At 44.6% G+C, this 26,731-nt stretch overlaps 1 protein-coding gene across 2 annotated transcripts in view; it reads left to right on the top strand.

Moving 5' to 3' along the window:
• The window catches only part of GOSR1 (golgi SNAP receptor complex member 1), a 136,335-nt gene that overhangs the window by 84,913 nt on the left and 24,691 nt on the right, over nucleotides 1–26,731 (top strand). For both annotated transcript variants that reach the window (XM_068270311.1, XM_068270310.1), the window contains exon 7: nucleotides 17,116–17,145. In XM_068270311.1, the coding sequence (XP_068126412.1) occupies nucleotides 17,116–17,145 (30 nt within the window). The remainder of the gene's footprint in view (nucleotides 1–17,115; nucleotides 17,146–26,731) is intronic.

The following is a 26,731-nucleotide window of genomic DNA, read 5'->3' as shown; positions in this document are numbered from 1 at the left end:
CTGTACTGCACCTGAACTCTCGCTCCCTCTCATACGAGGTCCCCTAGCCTTCCACTCTCGCCACTCCTGCCTCGTGGCATAGCTGATTTTGTCTTTTTGTCTTTCTTTGTATCAATGTATCTGTATGACTAACAGCCGTTTGTAAACTGTTGTTCCTTGCCATGCCGTGTATGCCAGAAATAATTCCGGGTGTAACACCTGTTACACTTGGCGAATAAAAGAGATTCTGATTCTGATGTTTTTGAAAGCATCTGAGATCTTATTCAGACCACGGGACCCAAGTGCGACTGTACTGTTTACTTTTGTTGTGTAGAGATGTTAGGCTGTCCATTTGGCCTCCTAAAATTATTTTTTAAGATATTCCACAGTTTTATCTTCTGTTTAAAGCGGAATATAACCCAGCATTTTATCTTTGCTCTAAAACATTATTTACAGCATATTATATTCAATAAGCATTTTTTTTTACTAGACCAGCATTGGAAGGGTTACACACAGAGCTTCAAAGTTCAGTGCAGTGAAATGTGGACACATCATTGTAGATTGTTATCTTGTGTTTACTTAAATGTATCAAGGGAGGAATGTGAAACATTCTCTGACTGTGGAGAAGCTGCTGGGGACAGAGAGACACTGAAAACATGTCTGCCTGCAATACAGCAATAAATAAAACCAGTTATTAACCCCCTTGCCGGTCCAATTCCCACGGCAAGGGGGCAGCGCAGCACTTTAAAAAAAATAAAAAAATTTAATCATGTAGCGAGCCCTGGGCTGAGCAGCGGCATCCCCCCACCCACTCCGATCGCCTCCGGCGATCAGAGTAAGCAGGAAATCCCGTTCAGAACCTTACGCAAGAAAAAGCAATAATCAATGGGCCTCAATATAATATGAACCTGGGTCTTTATATCTACTTGCTGTGTTCTGTTGGCACTATGTGCAAAAGAGTTGTATGCTTTGTTATATCCTTTTTTAATTACGAATATATATATATATATATATATATATATATATATATAACAGTTAAACACAGCACTTTGTTCTTCAGTGCAAAAGCTCCTTGCTTCAGTGGGCACTTCTGGCCGCATCCAAAGAGGCGATGACATTATCTTTTGTTTGCATTCCTCTGTCAGATCCATTTAGTAAACATTAGCAAGGTGCAGAAACTGAGCTCCCTCTGCTTCTAGTATGTGTGCAATAGAGTAGGGATCACCAGAGTGCACTGGGAGAAGGATTTTGCATGATAAAAATCAGTCTAAACATCAATGGGAGGAGGGTCATACATACATACATACATACATACATACATACTTACATATATATATATATATATATATATATATATATATATATATATATATATATATATATATATATATATATATATATATATATATATATATACACATACACATACACAGTGGGTTGCAAAAGTGTTCAGCCCCCTTGAAGTTTTCCACATTTTGTCATATTACTGCCACAAACATGCATCAATTTTATTGGAATTCCACGTGAAAGACCAATACAAAGTGGTGTACACGTGAGAAGTGCATCGAAAATCATACATGATTCCAAACATTTTTTACAAATAAATAGCTGAAAAGTGGGGTGTGCATAAATATTCGGCCCCCTGAGTCAATACTTTGTAGAACCACCTTTTGCTGCAATTACAGCTGCCAGTCTTTTAGGGTATGTCTCTACCAGCTTTGCACATCTAGAGACTAAAATCCTTGCCCATTCTTCTTTGCAAAACCGCTCCAGCTCAGTCAGATTAGATGGACAGCGTTTGTGAACAGCAGTTTTGAGATCTTGCCACTGATTCTCGATTGGATTTAGATCTGGACTTTGACTGGGCCATTCTAACACATAGATATGTTTTGTTTTAAACCATTCCATTGTTGCCCTGGCTTTATGTTTAGGGTCATTGTCCTGCTGGAAGGTGAACCTCCGCCCCAGTCTCAAGTCTTTTGCAGTCTCCAAGAGGTTTTCTTCCAAGTTTGCCCTGTATTTGGCTCCATCCAGCTTCCCATCAACTCTGACCAGCTTCCCTGTCCCTGCTGAAGAGATGCACCCCCCGAACATGATGCTGCCACCACCATATTTGACAGTGGGGATGGTGTGTTTAGAGTGATGTGCAGTATTAGTTTTCTGCCACACATAGTGTTTTGCATTTTGGCCAAAATGTTTCATTTTGGTCTCATCTGACCAGAGCACCTTCTTCCACATGGTTGCTTTGTCCCCCACATGGCTTGTGGCAAACTGCAAACGGGACTTCTTATGCTTTCTGTTAACAATGCCTTTCTTCTTGCCACTCTTCCATAAAGGCCAACTTTGTACAGTGCATGACTAATAGTTGTCCAATGGACAGAGTCTCCCACCTGAGCTGTAGATCTCTGCAGCTCGTCCAGAGTCACCATGGGCCTCTTGACTGCATTTCTGATCAGCGCTCTCCTTGTTCGGCCTCTGAGTTTAGGTGGATGGCCTTGTCTTGGTAGGTGTACAGTTGTGCCATACTCCTTCCATTTCTGAATGATCGCTTGAACAGTGCTCTGTGGGATGTTCAAGGCTTTGGAAATCTTTTTGTAGCCTAAGCCTGCTTTAAATTTCTCAATAACTTGATCCCTGACCTGTCTTGGACCTGTTTTGTGTGTTCTTTGGACTTCGCGGTGTTGTTGCTCCCAATATTCTCTTAGACAACCTCTGAGGCCCTCACAGAGCAGCTGTATTTGTACTGACATTAGATTACACCCAGGTGCACTCTATTTAGTCATTAGCGCTCATCAGGCAATGTCTATAGGCAACTGACTGCACTCAGATCAAAGGGGGCCGCACCACTTTGCAGTTATTTATTTGTAAAAAATGTTTGGAATCATGTATGATTTTTGTTCCTCTTCTCATGTGTACACTACTTTGTGTTGGTCTTTCATGTGGAATTCCAATAAAATTGATTCATGTTTGTGGCAGTAATATGACAAAATGTGGAAAACTTCAAGGGGGCCGAATACTTTTGCAACCCACTGTGTGTGTGTGTGTGTGTGTGTGTGTGTGTGTGTGTGTGTGTGTGTGTGTAAATATATATATATATATATATATATATATATATATATATATATATATAAACTATGATGCACAAAGGGAATCTGAAGTGAGAAGGATATGGAGGCTGTCATATGTATTACCTTTTAAACACTACCAGTTGCCTGGCAGCCCTGCTGACAACTTTGGTTGCAGTAGTGTGAATCACGTACCAGAAACAACCATGCAGCTAATTGGGTCAGAAAATTTGATCTGCATGCTTGTTCTGGGTCTATGGCTGTAAGTATTAGAGGCAGAAGATCAGCAGGATAGCCAAGCAATTTGGATTGTTTAAAAGGGAATAAATGTAAGCTTCCATATACCTCTCACTTCAGATTCCTTTTATCATAAAAGTGGGCATCCTGAATAATTTACTACATTCTACTTCATCACTAGAGCTCCTCTTATTGTTATTGGTTTATAAAGCACCAACATATTCTGTGGCTGTGAATAGATTTTTTTAAACTGTGACTATGATGGGGATTTTGGATTTATTGTTCTCTGAGATGAGATTTATTAAAGACATTGTGAAAAAGACTATAAAGTTAAAAATAAATCTTTTACTAATCTTCTAATCAGAGAAAGTTATGACTTTTTATTCTAATGCAGTCCCTGAGCTCAGAGTGCGCTGACTTCCTGCATGTAGCCCCGCCCCCTTTCAGAGAAACCACTGTGGGACTCTATCTCAGATAGATAGAATGCCATGTCACTTGTCTGAAATAGGGTGGGGCTACCCACTGGAAGTCAGCATAAATGGGGCTCAGGGACTGCATTAAAAGAAACAGAATTGGCAAGTCATTCTTACTCTCTGATTAAAAGATTGTTTAACCTTCCTGGCGTTATGATTATTTCCAGATTTAGGATCTAAAAGCTGTGCAATTTTTTCACAAGCTTTTAGACCCTAGAAACAGAAAAAAAACATACCACAGAGAGATCTGCAGCAGCTCCGGCATATAACTTACTCAGGCACGGGATTACCGCTCTAAGCTGCATATTTCCATCCCGATTACCACTAAGGAGGTTCAATATTTATTTATTTTTCACTTTATAGTCTCTGGCCTAGTGTAATAGTTGGTTAATTCCTTATAGGAATACTGTGAGTACAATGGTACTGTGTTAGGTATTAGATTGTAAGCCCCTCTGAGAGACAGTGGGTGACATGACTATGTACTTTGTACAGCGCTGCGGAAGATGTAACAATAATTTTAATGATATAAAATGCTGGTGAAATGCTCAGCTGCTTGTATCAGCAGAAGTTTTTGTAGCTGACCTGACCCGCTAAAGAAAGTTTTACTTCCAGTCAGAGTCTTCCTTGTTTTTAGTTACCTCTGCATAATTACATCCTACTTCATATATCTTGCTGTCGTCTTTGTCGCTGGTTCTTTTTGGACAGGTTCCCTCTTAACATATTTCACCGTAGTTAATGCTACAGTGATAATTTACAGGCCATCCGTACACTGATTGCAAGCTGAGGCCATCTGTTTCCATAGCGGTCCTGCGCGGCGCAGCACAGCACCCAGCAGCTCTCCATAGCTTTCTTCTTGTTTTCTTCCACGTTTGGATGTTTTCCACAAGAACGCAGCAAGCAGGCGAGGATCTGTGCTGAATTTTACCAGAAATCAAATTAGCTCGGCCCTGCTCTTAAGTGTTCGTCCATTTATGTGTCAGCTGTGGAAATGAGGGTTAAATGAACGCCTTCCATTAAAGTTTAAACCTGACTGGCTTTCCATTTAGTGCTTTAATAGCTAAATTGCTTTATTGCAATGCCATAGTGATAGAAAGCAAAGCTGTTCACTTCCAGCTTCTTAGACTCTTTAAGAGTTCTTTAACAGTTCTACTGTGTCTTAGTATGTCTATCTATATACATATATACACTATTATTAGTGTGGAAATGGCTTTTAGATAATGCTCTTAGTTGTATTGTTTAATGCCGGGATCCACCGCGCCTTGCGTTGAGATGAATTGCAGCATTCATCTCAGTGCGTTTACCAGCAATTGCTGTGGTCGATTGAACATTCTGAGATGCTGCGTGTAGTGTCAGCTGCATACCTGGCTCCGTGTCCCTCTATGGCAGCCTTTCTCAACCTTTTATTAGGTGGCCATACATGGTACAATTTTTTCATACAATCTTACCATTTCTATGTAGTATAAGGGTAAATTAAGTGAATATACTGAAAGGATAATTTAGGCAGTTCCCTTATATTACATAGAAATGGTAAGATTGTATGAAAAAATTGTACCATGTATGGCCACCATTAGGCAGAGGATCCCTTAAATTTTTTTCAAATCTTAAAGAGACTCCATAACAAAAATTGCATCCTGTTTTTTATCATCCTACAAGTTCCAAAAGCTATTCTAATGTGTTCTGGCTTACTGCAGCACGTTCTACTATCACCATCTCTGTAATAAATCAAGTTATCTCTCTCTTGTCAGACTTGTCAGGCCTGTGTCTGGAAGGCTGCCAAGTTCTTCAGTGTTGTGGTTCTGCTATGAACTCCCCCATCCAGGCCCCTCTCTGCACACTGCCTGTGTGATATTTAGATTAGTGCAGCTTCTCTCTGTTCTATTATCTTTTACAAGCTGGATAAATCCTCCTCTGAGCTGGCTGGGCTTTCACATAATGAGGAATTACATACAGGCACAGCTGTCTGCACTCTGCAGGAAGAAATAGCCTGACACTTCAGTGGAAGATAGCTGCAGGGGGAAAGAAACACACAAATGATCTCTTGAGATTCAAAAGGATGGCTGTATACAGCCTGCTTGTGTATGGATGTATTTTCTATGTGTGGACATACTGTACATCAATCTACTTCCTGTTTTGGTGGCCATTTTGTTTGTTTATAAACAAACTTTTTAAAACTGTTTTTAACCACTTTTAATGCGGCGAGGAGCTGCGAAATTGTGACAGAGGGTAATAGATGTCCCCTAACGCACTGGTATGTGTACTTTTGTGCGATTTTAACAATACAGATTCTCTTTAAGGAACCCCTGAATGATGCTGAGAGACATCGCCATTTTGATTGCAAACTTAAAACGTTCACTAATTAGCATTCTATCACCATTAATGTCATGTATTATGTACAAACACATCAACTCCCATAACAAATGCATTAATCACCCCCATATACAATGTGGCAATCGCCTAACATATAAAATACACCAATCTACAACCATAGCACACACATGCAATTCAGCAATTACCCCATATAAAATTCAGTAGTAGGCATATATGCAGTGCATTCATCCCACATAGGAAATCAATGGTGTCATTGATACTACCCAGTAGAGGTAGGCAGGAATAGAGGCCCCCAGTATAGGTAAGCAGGCATAGGTGTCCCCAGGAGAGGTAGGCAGGAGTAGGGGCCCCAAGTATAGGTAGCTAGGCATAGGAGTTACCAGTATAGGTAGGTAGGAATAGGGGCTCCCCAGTATAGGAGGTATCCAGTCATATGTGTTCCCAGTATAGGTAAGCAGACATAGGTGTTCCCAGTAGAGGTAGGCAGGAATAGGGGCCCCCAGTATAGGTAACCAGACATGTGTTCCCAGTATAGGTGGTCAGGAACCCCCTCCCCTTATATACTCACCCAGTGACTACCTCGTTCTCTGTCTTTTTTCTGCTCAGCTGTCTCATCTCCTGTCACTCAGGTCGTTTCCTTCGCCGCTGCCTCCTTACGTAAAAGGGTGCTCGCTCTCTTACGAAACGCTGAAAGGCGCGAAAACTGCCCTGTAAGAGTGGCGTGATGTGCCGCAGATTGAATCAATCCGCCGGTCGCATCAGAGGATGAGTGGGACTATTTTGTCCCACGGAAGGGGAAAGCGGGACCAATCTGTCGCGCAGAAGATGTAAAATGCCACTGAACCCTGGTTGAAAACCGCTGCTCTATGGGCTTAAAATGCAACAGAATGTTGGGAACTGATGCAAAATACTTTTCTGTGTGGCAGTAGAAAAGCAGTTATCATCGGCTAATCGAGCCACCGCCAGCCGTCGGTCTGAAGCGGGCCTTAAAGTTTACCAAAGATGTTGTAATCAAAAGATCTGACTCACCCGGGGCTTCCTCCAGCCCCATGAGCACCGATGCATCCCTTTCCATCCTTCCGAGTACCTCCGTTCTCCTATTGGTGCCGGTAATCCGGCTCAGTCGCACCAGTCAGCTCGTCTGCACATGCGCACACACGCACAATTACAGTTCCCCACACTGCTCGGGTCTTGACCTGTAGGGGGAGAATTTTTGGGACGAGTGCTGTTTGGACACTTTACTAGCCTATAGGCTTATGACTCATTTCATTGCTATGAAGGAGGAGAGGGGGGCTGCTCCCTAGCCTCCATCTTGCCCCAGTGATGTCATGCGGCCTCAGCTGCCGCAAAGCATGACAGGTGATCTTAGTCAATTAATGAGATTTAGTCTCTTGGCTGGGGTATGTAATTACCGTGGGCACTTCGAACCACGGCAGCAGTTGCGGAGGCTCGCATACATATAGGGACCAGCCCCCAAAGTATTTAAATGCTTGCTGCCACACCATTTATGATTGACACATTTTGTCTTTTGCTGCTTAGATCCCTTAAAGTCCAGATCATCTGCTGAGGGTTGATTTTGAGACTTGAATTTAATTCACTGTGAAGCTGGGACTTGTTCCTGCACTGTTGTTGGAATCAGTGCTAGTTAGTGTGTTATATAAGCATTCAATAGTCAGTTTTCAGTGCAGTGTCTGTCAAGTTTAGCTGTGTGCTGTCTTCTTTTAGTAATGATACATTTCTAAATTTTGCATGATATGATTTGAAAAGCTCTTTTAGTTGAAACCTCAGCTGTCCATATGTTCTGGGGAATGTCTCTGCTACCTTTCCATGTATGGGACCTGCAGCTTTTGCCCAACCTTCAATCATTCTTGCCCTAATTTTCAGGTCTCTTGCAGAGTGAAGCATATGGCGCAATCAAAGGGTGGGTAGGGGAGGAGGGTGAATATTCATGCAAGGTACAGTGTCAGGAATGCCAGATGCACACAGCTTATTTTTTTCTTTTTTTTAAAACCTTTAGAGTGGCTTTATCCTATGAAGGCACAAGACGAAATCAAAACTTGTCTAATTTGCTCAGGGAAATATTTAGTATAATATTCTGCCATGCATTTTATTTTATATACAATATATTTTTTATTTTTCTACCTCTGTATGACAAACAAACTGCTTTTTTTACTTTCAGCTTCTGAAGTGGATCTATAGTTAAAATATCCCCTACATCATGAGGACTTTTATAATCCGACAATTATTTGCTATATACTTATTGAAAAGGCTAATAGACTGTGTTTCACTTTGCTCAGAAGCTTATCCGTTACTTGACTTACAGCTTCCTCAGTTGTCTTGATCGCTAATAGCAGTTGATAAGGGTCAGTAAACACAGCAGAGAGGATTTTTATTTATTTTCGCAGGATTCAGTGTTGACTGTAAGCAGAAAAGAGTTTTCTCCATTGTAAAAGCTTTCTGAATGAATTTGATATAATACATCTATTATATCTATCAAGATCTATAGATCTATCAAGATGGCGCCGGCTGCGGACGCCACGGCCACAGGGCTCCGGCCTTTTTTCTTTTTCTCTCTTTAATTTCTCCCAACTGCTCTCACCTAAACCTCTATCTGCCTGGTGAGATGTAGGGGACGCAGGCGTGCAGCGCAGGCTGCCATCGGCTGGTCGGGTTGCTCCGCCGCGGGAGACCGACTGCAGGGGAAGCTCACCAGCTTACCAGCATGTGGACCATCCGCTGGGACCTGTGAGTGGGGAGAGACGCGTGCTGACACCACCGGTCCGGCCTCCGCATTCCATGCAGGCGCTTGAGAGGGCCACTGCACCGCCGTTGCCAGGAGACTAGGACGCCTCGTGGATGTGGAACAAGAGACCGCTGGGATGGACGGGATGTCGGGGGCCGGCCGCCCTCCTCCATTGGCCCATCTGCTCGAGCGGGAGCTCCCATCTGCCGCTACAGCCCCGCAGCTGCATCACCATAGAGCCGAGCTCCCATCTGCCGCTACAGCCCCGCAGCTCCACCACCATAGAGCCGCAGCTCCGTGATCTCCGTGCTCTCTACCACGTGACTGCCAGGACACCACGGGGCCTGATCAGCTGAGTGGCTGCCGCCACCCACGTGGAGTGGCGATAGGCCCAGGCACTTCATGGCTTCGCCCTGCCTCTGAACCACCACCGCTGCTGCCAGGCACAGGCAGGATGCCTTCCCATCCAGACAGCAGGGGAGATCAAATCATCCCCTGGTGGCACATCACTGCTGCCCTGCCCATGTGAGCCCGATATGTGTGTTGTGCCCCAAAGTCGGTCCCCCATCACTCTCTCCTGGTGGGATTAGCCATTCACTGAGGAACTTGCTGGCCACTCGACTGCCAGTCCCTATTCCTCCAGCTCGGCCGCTAGCTCCATCGGCCTGTGCGGCCACTGGCTCCTTTCGGTCCCAGATGCACTGGGTCCCCTCTGCCTGCAACCACCATCAACAGATTCTGGGCAGCAAGCCAGGGCTTGGACTGATTGTCAGACTGTACCCGGGGTGTTGAAAACTGCAGCCCTAATAGGGACGCTCTCTCCTCCTGTTTGGTTCTCTCCTTCTTTCCTCATTCTCTCTTTAGCTATCCCTTCTCTCTCTCTCTTTCTCTATCCACTCTTTTCCAGGACACACTGCGGGGCATCTGGAGCTGCTGTGGAGCGAGCGAGCGCCGTCGGTAGTTGGCAGGCTGCTCCCCTCACATAGCACTCCAGACTTCCCCACGCGTCCTTCACTATAGTTATGTGCTGTTTGTACACATAGGTATATGTTTACTTTTTACTACTGTATATGATTGTATGTGTTGAAGATCGCATGTATGTGTCTGTACCATCACCGAGAATAAATCTCGCTTCAGTGCTTATATTCAGCAGGGGCATGTGTGCCCCTGCTAAAACGCCGCTATCCCGCGACTGAACGGGGGTCCCTTCACCCCCAAACCCCCCCATGCAAAATCTACGACCAACTTGGTCATAGATTTTGCTGCTCTTCAGGCAGGGCTAACGGCTGCAGCCCTGCCTCTCAGCGCCGTCTATCAGCGGCGCATCGCCGCTTCTTCTCCGCCCCTCTCAGCGAAGGAAGACTGAGAGGGGCGGGGGAGAGGCGGAGATACGCGCTGACAGACACGCGTGAGGCAGGGCTGTGGCCATTAGCCCTGCCTGAATGCAGAAGAGATCCCCGCAAAGAACGGAGGGGATTTTGTGAGGTAAGGGACCCCCGTTTAGCCGCGGGATAGCAGCGTTTTAGCAGGGGCACACGTGCCCCTGCTGAATATAAGCACTGAAGCGAAAAAAAAATATGATATAGTGAATTGGTTGTGTACTATGAATAATTACTGGATGATTAGCAGCAAAGAAAATATTCTCATATTGTTATTTTCAGGTATATAGTGTTTTTTCTAGCATTGCATCATTCTCCAATATGTGCAGATTACACAACATTCAGCATTCAAAATGATTCTTTCAGAGCAGTCTGTGAACTAATGACCTCTCCTCTGGCAGAGAAAAAAAAACACTTGAGATAATAAGTCAGAAGACAGCCCTCTCCACGACTTTGAAAGTAGCAGAGCTTAATGGCTTTTTTGCATAGAGATAACAACTGGAGTTTCTTAACTCTTCCTGTACTGGAAACAATTAGACTGATGTATCTGATCTTAATGTTTTATTTCTTATCTGTACTACACATACAAATCATAATATCATAATTTTATTTTCGCTTCAGTGTCTCTTTAAATCTAAGGTGTGTACATAGCTTTAGGCACATTTAGGACCTAATTGTAAAGTCTCAAACACCTGAATTGTCCTGAGATTGGGATTCGATCCCTCGGGCGACAATGTGAAGCTGAGCTGATGTTCTCTTTTGCTATGGAGTGGGGTGGAGGGATGACTGTACATCGCAGGTGGTGTAGGGAGAAGAACAATAGTCTTTGTCTACGTTCCCTAGAGATGATTCTTCAGTCTCACACACTAGATTCTTGGCTACCCAAGAACCATCTAGCGCAGCACTGAGCAAACTACGGCCCTCGGGCTGTATCCAGTCTGCGTACGCTGTCGGCGGGCTGGATTCCTTGTCTTCCCCCTCTTTCCTTGCAGAGTCGCGGGTGGTTATGGGGGAACTTAAAAGCTAATCGCCAATTCCCACGTCATGTCTCCATGGCCACAGGGAGCCACGACACAACGCCGGGACGCTGGCACGTGTCAACATCGTGTCGTGTGATGCCTTGTTGCCATGAAGACGCGACAAGGAATACGTTGATTGGGTGAGCTTTAAGTTCCCCTGCTCGCAACTCCGCATGAAGGGAGAGAGGAGGGGAACTATTTCAGGAATGCGGTCGGCCTGAGCCACATCCTGTTTATCCTGCCTAAACTCTAACTAAAAGCCTGACCTTTAGTGGTGCTAGGGACACAAATCTGCTAAAGGTGCAGATAGATTACTCTATTTGCAGCATCAATATCCGTCTGATTTCTTTATAATGAATGAATCTGGCAGGGATCGATGCCACAACGCGATTTGTTCCCACATGCTGGAAAAATCTTGTTAAAAGGGCTCAGTTGGGTGCGTGGTGGTAGTGGCACTCCTTATTCTGATAATCGGACCCGACCCATCCTCTCTTCATTCCCGTATACTGACCAGGTCTGTGGAGTTGGCACAAAAATCATCCAACTCCTCAATTTATGAAACCTCCGACTCCGAGACCCAAAACTACTCCCGACTCCTCAACCCTGACTCCTTAGTCTAAAGATGCCCATTAACGGTACAATTATTTCATCAGATGCGATCTTTCTATACACTTTTTATGATCGAATTGAACAGAAAAGTGTAAAGTGTATTGCGAAAATCGATGTCAAACAATTCTTTGGTCGATTAGAACAGGAAATGTAATCTATCCAAAAGTTGAATTTTACGATTCTATCTGAAGAGAGAAAATGCCCTAATTGACCCTAATTTATGGGAACAATCGATAGTTACCTTCCGATTACTTACGATCGTAAAAAGTGAGTGGAAAGATTGCACCTAAGGAAAAATTGTACCGTTAGTGGGTACCTTAATACTTACCAGGGCTGTGGAGTTGGTACAAAAATCATCGGACTCCAACTACTAGTTTATGAAACCTCTGACTCCAGGTACCCAAACATCCACAGCCCTGATACTGAGACACATGAGACAAGATCATGGGGGTACAGGTGCCTCCGGCGATGGAGAGCAGACCCTAGGGGAGGCACACGGCAGATAGGTGAGCAGTTTCCTACCTCAACGGGGCGGCCGTTCTGGCGAAAGTTTGCCCGTGTGTACAGTCTGTCGGCAGGCTGATAAAGCTGATTTTGACTGATCCGCCGAGCCGATTGGTCAAAACCAGCCTTATCAGCCTGCCGACAGACCGTACATACGGGGAAACTGTCGTCAGAACAGCTGCCCTGCGGGCGGGTCTTACGACCCGTAGTTTGAAGAAATCAGGTGTGTACACACCTTTACATTGCCTTTTTCGAGATTTACAGTCAGTTCCTGTCACCAAAAAACGCTTGATGCACTGTGCCTGTTAGTAATGGCTGCGCTCCTAGGTGCATTGTTTTGGAAAGTGTCTGATAACCTGAAAGAGAAGTGCAAGCAGTGAAAGGAACAGCTGCGTTCCTAATGCTGCTGCATATGTTAATTCCTTTACTTTGGAGGAGTAACAGAATCCATTAGACTTGTTCCTGGCATGCCTTGGACCACTGCGGTTACTGTTAATGATGTTCAGTAATGCCTTTTCCCTGCTCACTTCCACTGCTGTAGATGGAGCTTCTTGCAGAGCAAATGACCTAGGAGAGACCTACCTGCCGGCCTGACAGTATTAAACACCTTCCTGCGGTGGGATCAGATCATTCCATTCCTGCTTGATTTGATAATTAGATGTTAGGACACTGACAGCTAAAACATCTCAATCTCTCCTGCTAAATAACATAACATCTCCTGACTGCTCTGCACATCCGTATTGTGGGCCGCTTGCTTCTTGCCATTATTGACATTGACATTTTTCCTGTAAATCACTTTATTTCTGCTTTCTAAACAGAAAACCGTCAAATGTATATTTCATAATCTGCGCTGTCGGTTTATCTGACAGATGCAGCGGAATAGGCTTCTGTTTATGTAGCATTTTTTACAAATGACAGGGAGTTGATGTAATGGTGTGTGCAGCACACACTGCATAAACTGTCAAAGCTAACGGTGTGGAGGACACAAGGATCGAGGATACAGATCACTGGGCACATCATCAGTGTGTATGAGGACTAGACCTGCTGCAATTAGTGCATCTATGGAAGGGCCACCATTTAAAGGGCAGCTGAAGCAAGAGGGGTATGGAGGCTGACATATTTATTTCCTTTTAAGCAATACCAGTGGCCTGGCTATCCTGCTAATCCTCTACCGCTAATACTTTTAGCCATAAATCCTGAACAAGCATGCAGCAGATCAGGTGTTTCTGACATTATTGTCAGATCTGAAAGATTTGCTTCATGCTTGTTTCTGGCATTATTCAGACACTAATGCATCCTAATAGACCAGCAGGACTGTCAGGCAACTGGTATTCTATAAAAGGAAATAAATATGGCAGCCTTCATATATTTCTCACTTCAGTCGTCCTTTAAAGGACAACTGAAGCGAGAAGAACATGGAAGTTGCCATATTTTATTATATATATATATATATATATATATATATATATATATATATATATATATATATATATATATATATATATATATATACATACATATACACACATACACATATATATATATATATATATATATATATATACATACATACATACATACATACATACATACATACATACATACATACATACATACATACATACATACATACATATATATATATACATATATATATATATATATATATATATATATATACATACATACATACTGTATTTAAACGATACAAGTTGCCTGGTAGCCCTGCTCACCTATTTGGCTGCAGTAGTGTCTGAATCACACCAGAAATAAGCATGCAGCTAATGTTGTCAGATCTAACAATGTCAAAACCTGCTCTGCTGCATGCTTGTTTAGGGTCTATGGCTAAAAGTATTAGAGGCAGAGGATCAGTAGGGCAGCCAGGCAACTGGTATTGCTTTAAAGGGAAATGAATATGGTAGCCTCCATATCCCTCTCATAGTTGCATTTTATAGAGGAACTTTAACCTATGATTGAACTTTATCCCAATTAGTAGCCAATACTTATGACTACTTGCCTGCTATATCCTCTTTCATGACTTCTAACACTTAATATGAGTAAAACAGAACTACCGTATATTCCGGCATATAAGACGACTGGACGTATAAGACGACCCCCCAACGTTTCCAGTTAAAATATAGAGTTTGGGATATACTCGCCGTATATCTCCCTCTTCCAACGCACACAAAATAAAAAAAAAATAAAAAAATCATATACTGGTGCTATGTATTTTTATTATCTATAAAGCGCCAACATATTCCGTGGCGCTGTACAATGTAAGAAAACAAACAAGGGATACATATTGATACAGACAATGATATACATCAAATATGAACACTGATACAAGATACAGCACTGCTGATTACAATGTCATTTAACATGATGACTAAAATGTATCAATGTCTAACAGAGTGCAAGCAACATTCCATGACACAAAAGGGTGAGAGCCCTGCCCTTGCAAGCTTACAATCTAAAGGAATGGGGTGGAAACAAGAGGTGGGAAAGTATACAGTATATGTACAGGCAGTGCATAATTAGGTTATTTAGTGGGTGCATGGCCTAAGCTAGAGAATATGCTTGTCGGAAAAGGTGGGCTTTGAGGGAGCGTTTAAAGATTTCAAAGGTGGGAGAGTGGTGGGTGTGTTGTGGAAGGGCATTCCAGAGGAGGGGTGAGGCACGTGAGAATGTATGAACAGATACTGGTGCTGTACTGTATGTGGTACCCAGTATATAACAGTATATATAAGCGATTGACTGGTTGGATTGGTCAACTCTCCCTAAGTGGATTGGTCGGCTCTCCTTGTTTACCTGTGTAATAGAGTGGCATGGAAGAATAGATCGCGCTGTGCCAATAAAACACGCTTCTTTCACCCTTCTGGCCCGCCCTTGTATCCTATTTGCCTCCTTCTCTGTCTCTCAGATCTCGCCCACGTGCGCCTGCGCCGCTTCACTACAGTCCTTAGCAGCGAGATCTAAGAGGCTGTGGCATCAATGACACCCCGCGTATAAGACGACCCCTGATTTTTGAGAAGATTTTCAAGGGTTAAAAAGTAGTCTTATATGCCAATATATACTGTAATCCTTTTTCCTCTGTCTCAGTCCACCTCTCTGCCTGATATAACAATAAATGTTAATGACATCCCCATAACTTCAGTTCCAAGCACAGTGCTTAGGGGTAATATTTGACTCCTCTTCTCTCTCTCTTTTATTCCTCACGTTCACTCCCTAACCAGCTTCTGTCATCTCCAGCTCAAAAACAAATCTCCCATCCAATCTTTTCTCCTCAGGACTCAGCTAAAATGTTAATACATGCTCTTCTAATATCTCTTCTGAACTATTGTAATACTGTATACTGCTTTGTGGGCTACCAACTAATAGACTGGCACCGCTCCAATCTGTACTGTACTCAGTTGCTCGACTCATGCATCTTTCTTCTCGCTATTCCTCTGCTGCTCCTCTCTATCAAGCTCTTCATTGGCTGTAAATTAACCAGAGGATCCAGTTCAAACTCATAACACTAATTTATTAAGCTGTCCAGTCTCTCTCCCCTGTACATCTCCTCACTAGATACCAACCCAATCGCAATCTCAGATCTGCACATGACCACCTTTTGTCCTCCTCTAGTATTACCTCCTGGCATTCAAGTATACAAGATTTAGCATGTGCTTCAGCTTCACCCCTGTGGAATGCCCTTCCACAACACATCCGTCACTCCAACCTTTGATATCTTTAGACGCTCCCTCAAAACTCACTTTTTCCGGCAAGCATACGCTCCACCTTAGGCTATTCCCCATTTGGCCTCTGGCCAAGTTGTGCACCTTACTAGATAACCTAAAAACACACTGCCTGTAGGTATGATTGTTGTATACTACCCCACCTCTTGTTTCCCCCCATTCCGTTAGATTGTAAGCTCGCAAGGGCAGGGCTCTCTCACCCTTATATATTTTACATATCATGTTAATGTTATCACTGTAATTACCATTGCTGTATTTTGTACAGATACTATATTTTGTATATTGGTGTATACCATTGTCTGTATAATGTACCCCATGTTTGTTTCTTACTTTATACAGCGCCAAGGAACATGTTGGCTATTTATAAATTAATAATAATAAATGGTAAACAGAAACAGCCACCAGTTTGCTTAGAAATGGCACATTAGAATCCGCCTATGCTTTTTTTGTTTTATGTTGGGCATTACTAGCAAACATCTCCGTCTGCATAAAAGAACAGTTGGCGGTGACAGGTTGGCAGGTCGGCAGTTACTCAAATGGATAGATCAGCACATTGTCTGCTGTCAGGAAGAAAATCTGGTTTTCGGTATCTCCCCAGAGAGGTCATTGCTCTTATGCATCCTCTGATTATTCTGCAGAGATCTCTTTACACAGCTGCATTCATTCTGAAGTGTCTGCAGTAACCACTTACTGTGTGATAAGCTGCACAAGACAGCTAAAAACATTACATTGATTGCAAGCCTCCTTTCACCTCAACAAAATATTAGAGTATTTTTGTGCACCATGTCCAAGTGTATGCCAGTGTCCTCCGATATTAGTGATTAGAATATCATGCCTGATTATTGCTGTTATTTACCTACTGCTAGTGCTGCCAGTTTCCGTCCATCCTCCTCATTCCACTCTCCCTATCACAGAACACAATGCTCAGCTGGCACTGCATACTTTTAAAAGAATATTTAAACTTACTTACGAACAGTTTGCTTTTCTTTAACTTAAAGCTCCTTCAGTAAAATTAATTTAATGATTGTATGTTTTTTTCCCATAGTTCTGATCGTCTCATAGAAGAAACTATAAGGTAAGATACCAATCTTTAAGTCTTCGCTTGGCATTTTCACCTATTTGTAAAATGCAGGGCTGTGGTGTCGGAGTCGAGGAGTTGGAGCAATTTTGGTTACCCGGAGTCTGAGTTGGAGTCGGAGTCGGTGATTTCATAAACTGAGGATTCGGATGATTTTTGTACAAAATCCACAGCCCTGGCAAGTATTAGACTAAGGAGTCAGGGTCTAGGAGTCGGAGCCATTTTGGGTACCTGGAGTGGTTAGTTTCATAAACTGAGGAGTCGGAATTGGAGTCGATAGATTTTTGTACCGACTCCACAGCCCTGGTCAAATGTATTGATTAAAGACCAACTCTGGCAAACATATTGTTTGAAATTGCTTTCTCTGTCCTTGTTGGAGACATATACAGCACTTCCCGAGATAGATTAAGATGAAATAGTGCCCTGGACAAGTTGTAGCTTTGGCTCCCCCTTATGGTCCCCCTTATGGTCCTTTTAGTAATCTGTGGTGGAGAGGCGTTAGAGAAGGTGGCAGGAGGGCCCCTTTAAACTTGCTAGGCACCAGCCACCAGCCTAGGTGTCCTTGTGGGCAATCCTGCTCTGAGCACTTCCTGTCCTGGAACCACTCGTTGGTTTCCTGTTTTGTTTTGGTTTTTTTGTCCATCCTAGACCTTTCATATCACAGACTTTTCTTGGAAGAAACACTAATCAGCCAAAACTTTAGAGCCATCTGGCCAATATTGGGTAGACCCCTGGTGCTGCCAAAAGGGCTCTGACTGAACAAGGCATGGGCTCCACCACTGAAGCTGTCCTTCCAGACCACTTCTGCTCAAGACCCCCTTGAAGTTCTTGACTGCACTCCCCGATGTACACAAGCACGGCCGTACCTGGACCGTTTTCACTCGTGGATGAGTGGCTCCAGCGTACTTGTACAGGTCCAGGATGGCTGTGTTTGTACAAGAGGAGGATAAGTTGTCTGATATGGTCCTGGGGCCAGGAGGACGTGAGAAGCCCCTGCAGGCTCCAGAGGCTTCCATTATCTTGGGTATCTATTTTTTTTTCACCTTGGGTACACTTTAAAGGGAAACTTAAAGGAATACTGTAGGGGGGTCAGGGCAAAATTAGTTGAACTTACCCGGGGCTTCTAATGGTCCATCCTATGACATCCTGTTCCCGCACTGCCACTCACCGATGCTCCGGGCCCGTCTCTGGTTCACTTCTGGAATTTCAGACTTAAAAGTCAGAAAACCACTGCGCCTGTGTTACCGTGTCCTAGCTCCCGCTGATGTCACCAGGGGTGTACTGCGCGGGCACAGACCATACTGAGCCTGCGCAGTACACTCCTGGTGACGCCAGTGGGAGCGAGGACACGGCAACGCAGGCGCAGTGGTTTTCAGACTTTAAAGTCTGAAATTCCAGAAGTGAAACGGAGGCGGGGCCGGAGCATCGGTGAGTGGCTGCGCGGGCACAGGATGTCTGCGGGGGACCATTAGAAGCCCCGGGTAAGTTTAACTCATTTTCCCCCAACCCCCCTACAGTATTCCTTTAACCTCCCTGGCGGTTAATTTTTTTTTCCCTAATTGAAAAAATCCTTTTTTTTTTTTTTTATTTTTTTTTTGTTTCATGTAAAGCTACCAGAGTGGTAGCTACATGAAATACCACTAGAGGGCGCATATGGCCCTCTAGTCCGATCGTCGCCGGCATCTATAGCAAACAGGGGAACGCGTATATAACGCGTTCCCCTGTTTGGCTTCTCCTGTCGCCATGGCGACGATCGGGATGACGTCAGCCGACGTCATGGACGTCAGCCGACGTCCTGACGTCAGGCACACTCGATCCAGCCCATAGCGCTGCCCGGAACTCATTGATCCGGGCAGCGCAGGGCTCTGGCGGGGGGGGTCCCTCTTCAGCCGCTGCGTGCGGCCGATCGCCGCAGAGCGGCGGCGATCAAGCTGTGCGCGCGGCTAGCAAAGTGCTGGCTGCGCGCACAGCAATTTACAGAATGAAAATCGCCCCACCAGGGGCTGAGATCTCCCCCTGCGCGGCATAGCCTGAGCTCAGCTCGGGCTTACCGCCAGGGAGGTTAAGTGACATGTGACGTGATGAGATAGATATGTGTATGTACTGTGCCAAGCACACACATAAATGTGCTGTAATGCTTTTCTTTGTTCTATGCCTGAAAGAGGTTAATATTCAGCTATGCAACTGACAGTTTTTCTCCAGTCCGGACTCCAGTCAGACTATAGCATCCCTTACTGATGAGGATTACAGCTATAGAATACTTTGCTCTCAAAAGCCCAGTTCTCTGCCAGGAGAGGATAGATTAGTGCATATATTTGAGCACTCTGAATCCAAGTACCCACAGCCAGATGGATCGGAAATTTCCACTGTCAAAAATGATCATTCCCCTATCCATCTGGATGAATCTGCAAGCGCTGTTTGCACCGCCGCAAGCGAATGATCATTTAAACGATTGTTTACATTATCGTGATAAAACCCGCGAAAGTCAATATAGATCGGAACCATACTCAAATATTCAATCCGGCATGTTGGTTGTTAAAAAATGAACAATCGCCGTGGGTAATGTGCATCGTGAAACATTGTTTAGTGAATTTTCGTTAAGCAATGTTCTGCAATATCGTTGGAAAAAAATAATTCATCGCGTAAATATGTTCGGAAAAAACGCATCGTGGGTATGGGCCTTTAGACACAGGAACAGGCTGTTTCATTGAGCTGAGACAAATCAATAAATCTGCTTTTTTAAAGTTTTTAAACAAAACATAAAACTGTGTGATATCAAAAAATCATTTCTAGAGGTAGGAGGATAAATACAATTTGTCACATCACTTTGTTTTCTCTTAAATTTCACTTTAACCACTTCCGGATACCGGGTGGTTTTGCTGATCGGTGCTGCGTGGGCTCTCCAGCCCGCAGCAACGATCAGCTAGCAGCCAGGCCGATCAGACTTTCCCCCTTTTTTCCCCACTAGGGGGATGTCCTGCTGGGGGGGTCTGATCGCCGCCGGCTGCTTGCGCTTGCGGGGGGGCTCTCTTCAAAGCCCCCCTCCGCAGCGCTTCCTGGCCGCCTTCCCCTTCCCTCCCTCTACCTCCCCCTGTGAGCGGCGCAGGACGGAATTCCGTCCTGCGCCGGATAGGATAGGCTTCAGCCTATCAGGTGCCGGCGGTCCCCGGCCAATCAGAGGCCGGGGATCGCCGATCTCCGCCACGGCGCTGCTGCGCAGCAGCGCCGTATACATGTAAACACGGGGGAAGATCTTCCCCGTGTGTTTACATTTACCCTGCGAGCCACGATCGGAGGCTCGCAGGGTGTTCACGGAGACACCCTCCGTGAACTGACATGTCCACTTCAGGATTCAGGGGCGTAGTTAAGCGTACGCCGAATCCTGAAGTGGTTAAAGAGACTCCGTAACAAAAATTGCATCCTGTTTTTTATCATCCTACAAGTTCCAAAAGCTATTCTAATGTGTTCTGGCTTACTGCAGCACGTTCTACTATCACCATCTCTGAAATAAATCAACTTATCTCTCTCTTGTCAGACTTGTCAGCCTGTGTCTGGAAGGCTGCCAAGTTCTTCAGTGTTGTGGTTCTGTGATGCATCTCCCCCCTCCAGGCCCCTCTCTGCACACTGCCTGTGTATTATTTAGAGTAGGGCAGCTTCTCTCTTCTCTCTTATCTTTTACAAGCTGGATAAATCCTCCTCTGAGCTGGCTGGGCTTTCACATACTGAGGAATTACATACAGGCAGAGCTGTCTGCACTCTGCAGGAAGAAACAGCCTGACACTTCAGTTGAAGATAGCTGTTGGAGGAAAGAAACACACAAATGATCTCTTGAGATTCAAAAGGAAGGGTGTATACAGCCTGCTTGTGTATGGATGTATTTTCTATGTGTGGACATACTGTACATCAACCTACTTCCTGTTTTGGTGGCCATTTTGTTTGTTTATAAACAAACTTTTTAAAACTGTTTTTAACCACTTTTAATGCGGCGAGGAGCGGCGAAATTGTGACAGAGGGTAATAGGAGATGTCCCCTAACGCACTGGTATGTTTACTTTTGTGCGATTTTAACAATACAGATTCTCTTTAAGTCCGGTAATGTGCAAGGTGGGGCTTCCGTGTATCAGACTTTTTTTCCCCTAGCATATTTCACTGATAAACCATGCGCACAGACCCAGTAATCCCTCCATCGTCCAGTTCTGATGCCTGCCTTTTTTACTTTGTAAACAGTGGTGGAGCAATAGGGGATGCAGAGGTTGCGACCGCGCTGGGGCCCTTGAACCAGAGGGGCCCTCCCTTAACTGCAGTATTAGCTCTCTATTGGTCCCGTGCTGGAAATAATCACTTCTATAGATGCATTGAATAGTAGTGATCATAAACAAACTGTCCCCATCCCCTTCTTGCACCTCTGACACTGTGGATAACCTTGGCAGGTTTTGGTACGCTGTATCAATTGTTCTATATAGAGTGCTGGGGGGGGGGAGGGAGGCGCAGTGTAAACAGCAGTCCACCGGGGGTTTTCCTTGTCACCTTACCACTGGTCTCCTTATCCTTGGCCTTGCTATCTTGCCTCTTTTGTGTTTCACTATATTGGTCACGTCTGATCTCACTCAAAGTCCTCATATATTAGGTATGACTTTAACTGCTTATATATACCGGTTTGATACAGTTCAGTAATCATTAGGTATTTTTGTATGTGTATTTTTCATATTCACTCTTATGTACTTTATTAGCTTTGATACATGGTCCCGGGTTCTTGGCCCAGGACAGCTCATTATTGAACTTCCTGATGGCCATCAGAGATATATTATTTATGAGTTGATTCTGTCTACCTATATATATGTATATGTGTATATGATCAAATTGGATAGATCACATGGGTTTGGTGCCTATTTCATGGTGGATAGTGTTGTGGCAGCGGAACATCCCTCTATAGGTACCGTATATACTCGGCTAGAAGTCGAGAAATTTAGGTCTGATCTATTTTTGTAAAGTAGGGGGGTCGACTTGTACTCGCATCAGACCTAAATTTCTGACTTGTAGCTGAGTATCAAGCGACCCCTCTGCTCTGCATCTGCTGCAGGATGCCACCCTAGTGCTGCCAGCCAACCAGATGCCACAATGCTGTGCCCCCTGCAAGCAGGAGAATGGACTAACCCCCGCTAATTACTTATTCTCTCAGGCGACAACTGAGAATGCTGGCCCCCACTGAGCATGTGATGCCCCGGCGGCTGCAGGGGTAGGGGCCGCTCACTGTGCCCCATTGTGCCTGTTAAAATGAATAATGCATCTCTCTCCCTGGCACTCGCTGTAAGTGCTGACACTTCAGGGAGGAGCGGCAATTAGATGGGCATGGGACAATGATGCGAATGGCGGGGGGCGGAGATTAAATTGCCAGTGTCCTGTCATGAAAAGCTGCTTGCATCAGGGATAGGCAGGTGAGGACAGTGATCAGTGGCTGGAACGGAGTGATTTAGAGCGGCTCCTACAACTGCTGCCGGGGTAGAAGCCGCTCTAAAAATTCTTACGTTACAGCCAGCGATCACTGTCCTCTCCAGCCTGTCCCTGATGCAAGCAGCTTTTCATGACAGGACACTGGCGATTTAAGCTCTGCCCCCGCCAGCCGCATCACTGTCCCATGCCCAGCCTATCTAATTGCTGCTCCCTCCTGAAGTGTCAGCGCTGTTTATACAGTGATTATAGCGCCACTGTGCAGCGCCAGGGAGAGAGCAGCGTTATTGATCCCAGCCAGCAGGTATCCATCCCAAACAGATCTGAGGCAAGAGACCTAGAACAATTAACCCTTATCATCTACAAGCATGTTTCCAACACTGTGCTATTGTTAATGTTATGTATTAACAGCAGCAGTGTGGGGAAGATGCATGGAGATCATGCAGGGTCATTTGCTCCAGGTATCTTGCCTCATACATGTAAAAATAACATATAAATAATGTACAGTAATCTCCTTAAAGGATAATTATTGCAAAATATATTTAAAAAATATATTTAAGAAAAGGACGACTACTATCTATGTGGAGAGTTGTACAGTGGGTCGACTTATACTTGAGAAATCAATAAATTCCAGCTTAAGAGGGTCAAATATTGGGGTCGACTTATATCCGAGTATATACGGTAAGTATTAGCAATGGCCCACTCTATTATGAACTTCCCTTAGATGGGGAGGAGGTTAATTTTACATATTTTTGCTTACAGGTGCTCAATTGCTTTTGAAACTAACATTTTTATACTATCCTATTTTTCCTACCCATAGAAGCTGTTAGATATTTTTTTCGGTGCCTGAAGATGGGATTTCAGTGGTTACTTTGCATTATGAATGTTCACGGTTTGGGGACTCCCTAGAAACTCAGGAGGACATTAACAAAGAAAAATGTAATTCCGGTTCTGACTCATTACTCCGGCTGCACAGCTTTGTCTGTGTGACACATTTACTTTGAAGGTTACTTGTGGGGAATGAAAACTGAGGACAGAAGTTTAGTTAGAGGCGCAGAGTATTGCACTGAGGAATGATGTGCAGAAGTGAGCAGCAGCCATCACTATAGACCTGCTCCCCCACATGATCATAAAGGGAAAGGAACATGCACAAAGTTTTGTTTTTGCTCCCTTTTGATAGTTTATAGGTTTTAGTATAGGATTATTTTCTGTATGCTTCACCCTTGCTTTATCATATTTTTACTAGTCACTGCACAGCACCTGGGCTCTATGTGGCTCTAAAGGCCGGATTTATAATTTTTCTGCCCTAGGCCAAGTTTGTTGAGATTACCCTTCCTTGTGCAGCAATGCCCCTCCCATTCCATGTACAGACCCTTCTTCCATGTATAACATCCATGTGCTACAGCACTACTCTTTCATGATCTCATTCAATGGCTGCCGTGCCAAATCGCATTCACTATGAAAATCATGTTTAAAATCGTGTGACGTCCGCAATTCAGACATCGGGAAAAATTGCTTTTCGACAGTTCATGCATGCGCACTAGAACGTACTTACACGCTTTCTTCAGTGAAAGCCGAGCCTAATCTGGTCCATGCTACTACGCAAGGTGCCTGCGCCTGTGCAAGAGTACATACCAAGATTGAACTCTGCTTTTTCCACCAGAGCTGTTCCTTGCTACTGTGCAGGCGTAGTGCGGCTGTGCTTTAGTGGTCTCAGCGCTGGATTGAGCTGTTGGAGGAGGATGGGGAAATCCTCTTTATGATCCAGAGGCTTCCCTCTCCCGAAGTAAGTATCCATTTTTGGGTATTGCGAACCACCCAGGTTTACTTTGAGCTCGAGGTAGGGCTAGATCAAGGTTTATGAACTCAGTCCTCAGGTTCCCCCAAGAGTGCATGTTTTGTGGAATTCCACAGAGCTTTGCTAAGACACTAATTACCTCACCTGTGAATGTTTGTGGTTCTCTGCAAAACATCCACTGTTGGGGCTACTGGGTAAGCTGGATGCAGGGTTTGAGCCTTTGACCAGGGTTTAAATCCCAGCTCAAGCCAGTGCGTAAAACAGTAAGCACTCTTATGCCAAGGCGCCCTAATGATCCTGGTCAGCCGTGGAGTGTGCCCTAAGTGGCTGCAACCCTCCCCCAGGAGAAAAACACAACATAAATGTTGTCTTGTCTCTTGAGGACTGAGTTGAGAAAACCTGGGCTAGATTACGTTATCTTGAGTCTCCACATGCTGCTTTTTGTCTTCGGGCTTCTGCCATTCCTTGTTCCTAGTCATCTACTCTCCACAGCCTCCAAGTTTCCCTCAGAGGTGATGAGCAGTCAAAGCACCCATGCACAGTGAAAGAACGCGCTCATGCATGCTGTGTGGAACTCGCGCATGCCCAGTTCTGAATTGCTCTTCTCCGCTCGGGAACTTCCGAGAGACTATTAGACGGAGGACCGAGAATGGGAGGGACCCGAAGACAACAAGCAGCATTAGAAGTTTTAAAGGGATACTGTAGGGGGGTCGGGGGAAAATGAGCTGAACTTACCCGGGGCTTCTAATGGTCCCCCGCAGACATCCTGTGTTGGCGCAGCCACTCCCCAATGCTCCGGCCCTGCCTCCGGTTCACTTCTGGAATTTCTGACTGTAAAGTCAGAAAACCACTGCGCCTGCGTTGCCGTGTCCTCGATCCTGCTGATGTCACCAGGAGTGTACTGCGCAGACACAGACCATACTGGGCCTGCGCTGTGTGCTCTTGATGACATCAGCGGGATCGAGGACACGGCAACGCAGGCACAGTGGTTTTCTGACTTTAAAGTCAGAAATTCCAGAAGTGAACCGGAGGCGGGGCCGGAGCATCGGTGAGTGGCTGCGCCAACACAGGATGTCTGCGGGGGACCGTTAGAAGCCCTGGGTAAGTTCAGCTCATTTTCCCCCGACCCCCCTACAGTATCCCTTTAAGGCTAGTATACACCTCGTGATTTCATCTGCAATTCTTCTGACGACCAACGATTTGAGTGATGAGCGACAGTTTCCGCGATCTTGCAACATGGAGACGAGTGCGTGATTAGTTGGACTACACTTAGCGATAGATATCCCGGCTAATCGGATCTTTAAAGAGGAACTCCAGTGAAAATAATGTAGTAAAAAAAGTGCTTCATTTTTTACCATAATTATGTATAAATGATTTAGTCAGTGTTTGCTCATTGTAAAATCTTACCGCGGTACTCAGAGCTTCTTGTGGGAGGGGTTTCAGCACAAAATCAGTCATACAGCGCCCCCTGATGGTCTGTTTGTGAAAATCATTATATTTCTCATGTAAAAGGGGGTATCAGCTACTGATTGGGATAAAGTTCAATTCTAGGTTGGAGTTTCTCTTTAAGATCCCAGACGTCCCCCGCACCAAGTGCCACGATCACTTAAATTCTCGTCCGCGCCCCTCACATGATGTCGCAGGAAGATGGTTAGTGGAACGCTCGTCGTTAGAGGACATTGCTACGATCCACCTTCTTGTGTCGTTGAGGTGAGTATTCAACTTCAGGAACAGGTAATCTAGCCCACCATGGGTTTTATTAAAGAAAAAATTCTGTTGCTGGGAAAGTTTAGAAGACTTCCTGCGTCATCTGTTTCCAGAGCGACTCTGTACGACTAGGTATTATTCCTTAAGTGGGGTGTGTTTAGACATCAATTTTCTTTATGCTCTTCGCACATTGTTAAAGATGGCCATGGCATTGTATATATATCAAAATTCCGATTTGCTGGAATATTCACATTAGACCCCAGGACCTCAGCTTTATTCACATAAAGTATTTATTATGCCGGGAGTACGTCCTTTGTGAGCTAGTAGTTAATCCATGAAAAATGGATATCCAGAGGGAAGGAAACAATGAATTGCAATTTGTGCTTTGCCTCAGGCACTGAGATATAGAAAAATAAAGCACCTGGCAAATGTGCTAATAAAATTAATAATAATGAAAAAAACATAATTGGGTCACCTCTCCTTTATCTCCTGCCAAGAGCTTAGCATACGCTGTGATGTGGGCCCCGTTGTCCTGTCTTTTTACCCTGTATTATCTTTTACCTACCAACTCCCATGGTTCTTATTTTTCCGTTTAGAGAGCTGCCAATGTTTAATAATACAGATAGACGCG

Source organism: Hyperolius riggenbachi, chromosome 2, assembly GCF_040937935.1.
Source record: "Hyperolius riggenbachi isolate aHypRig1 chromosome 2, aHypRig1.pri, whole genome shotgun sequence".
Classification (NCBI taxonomy): Eukaryota; Metazoa; Chordata; class Amphibia; order Anura; family Hyperoliidae; genus Hyperolius; species Hyperolius riggenbachi.
This window is presented reverse-complemented; position numbering and strand designations above follow the sequence as displayed.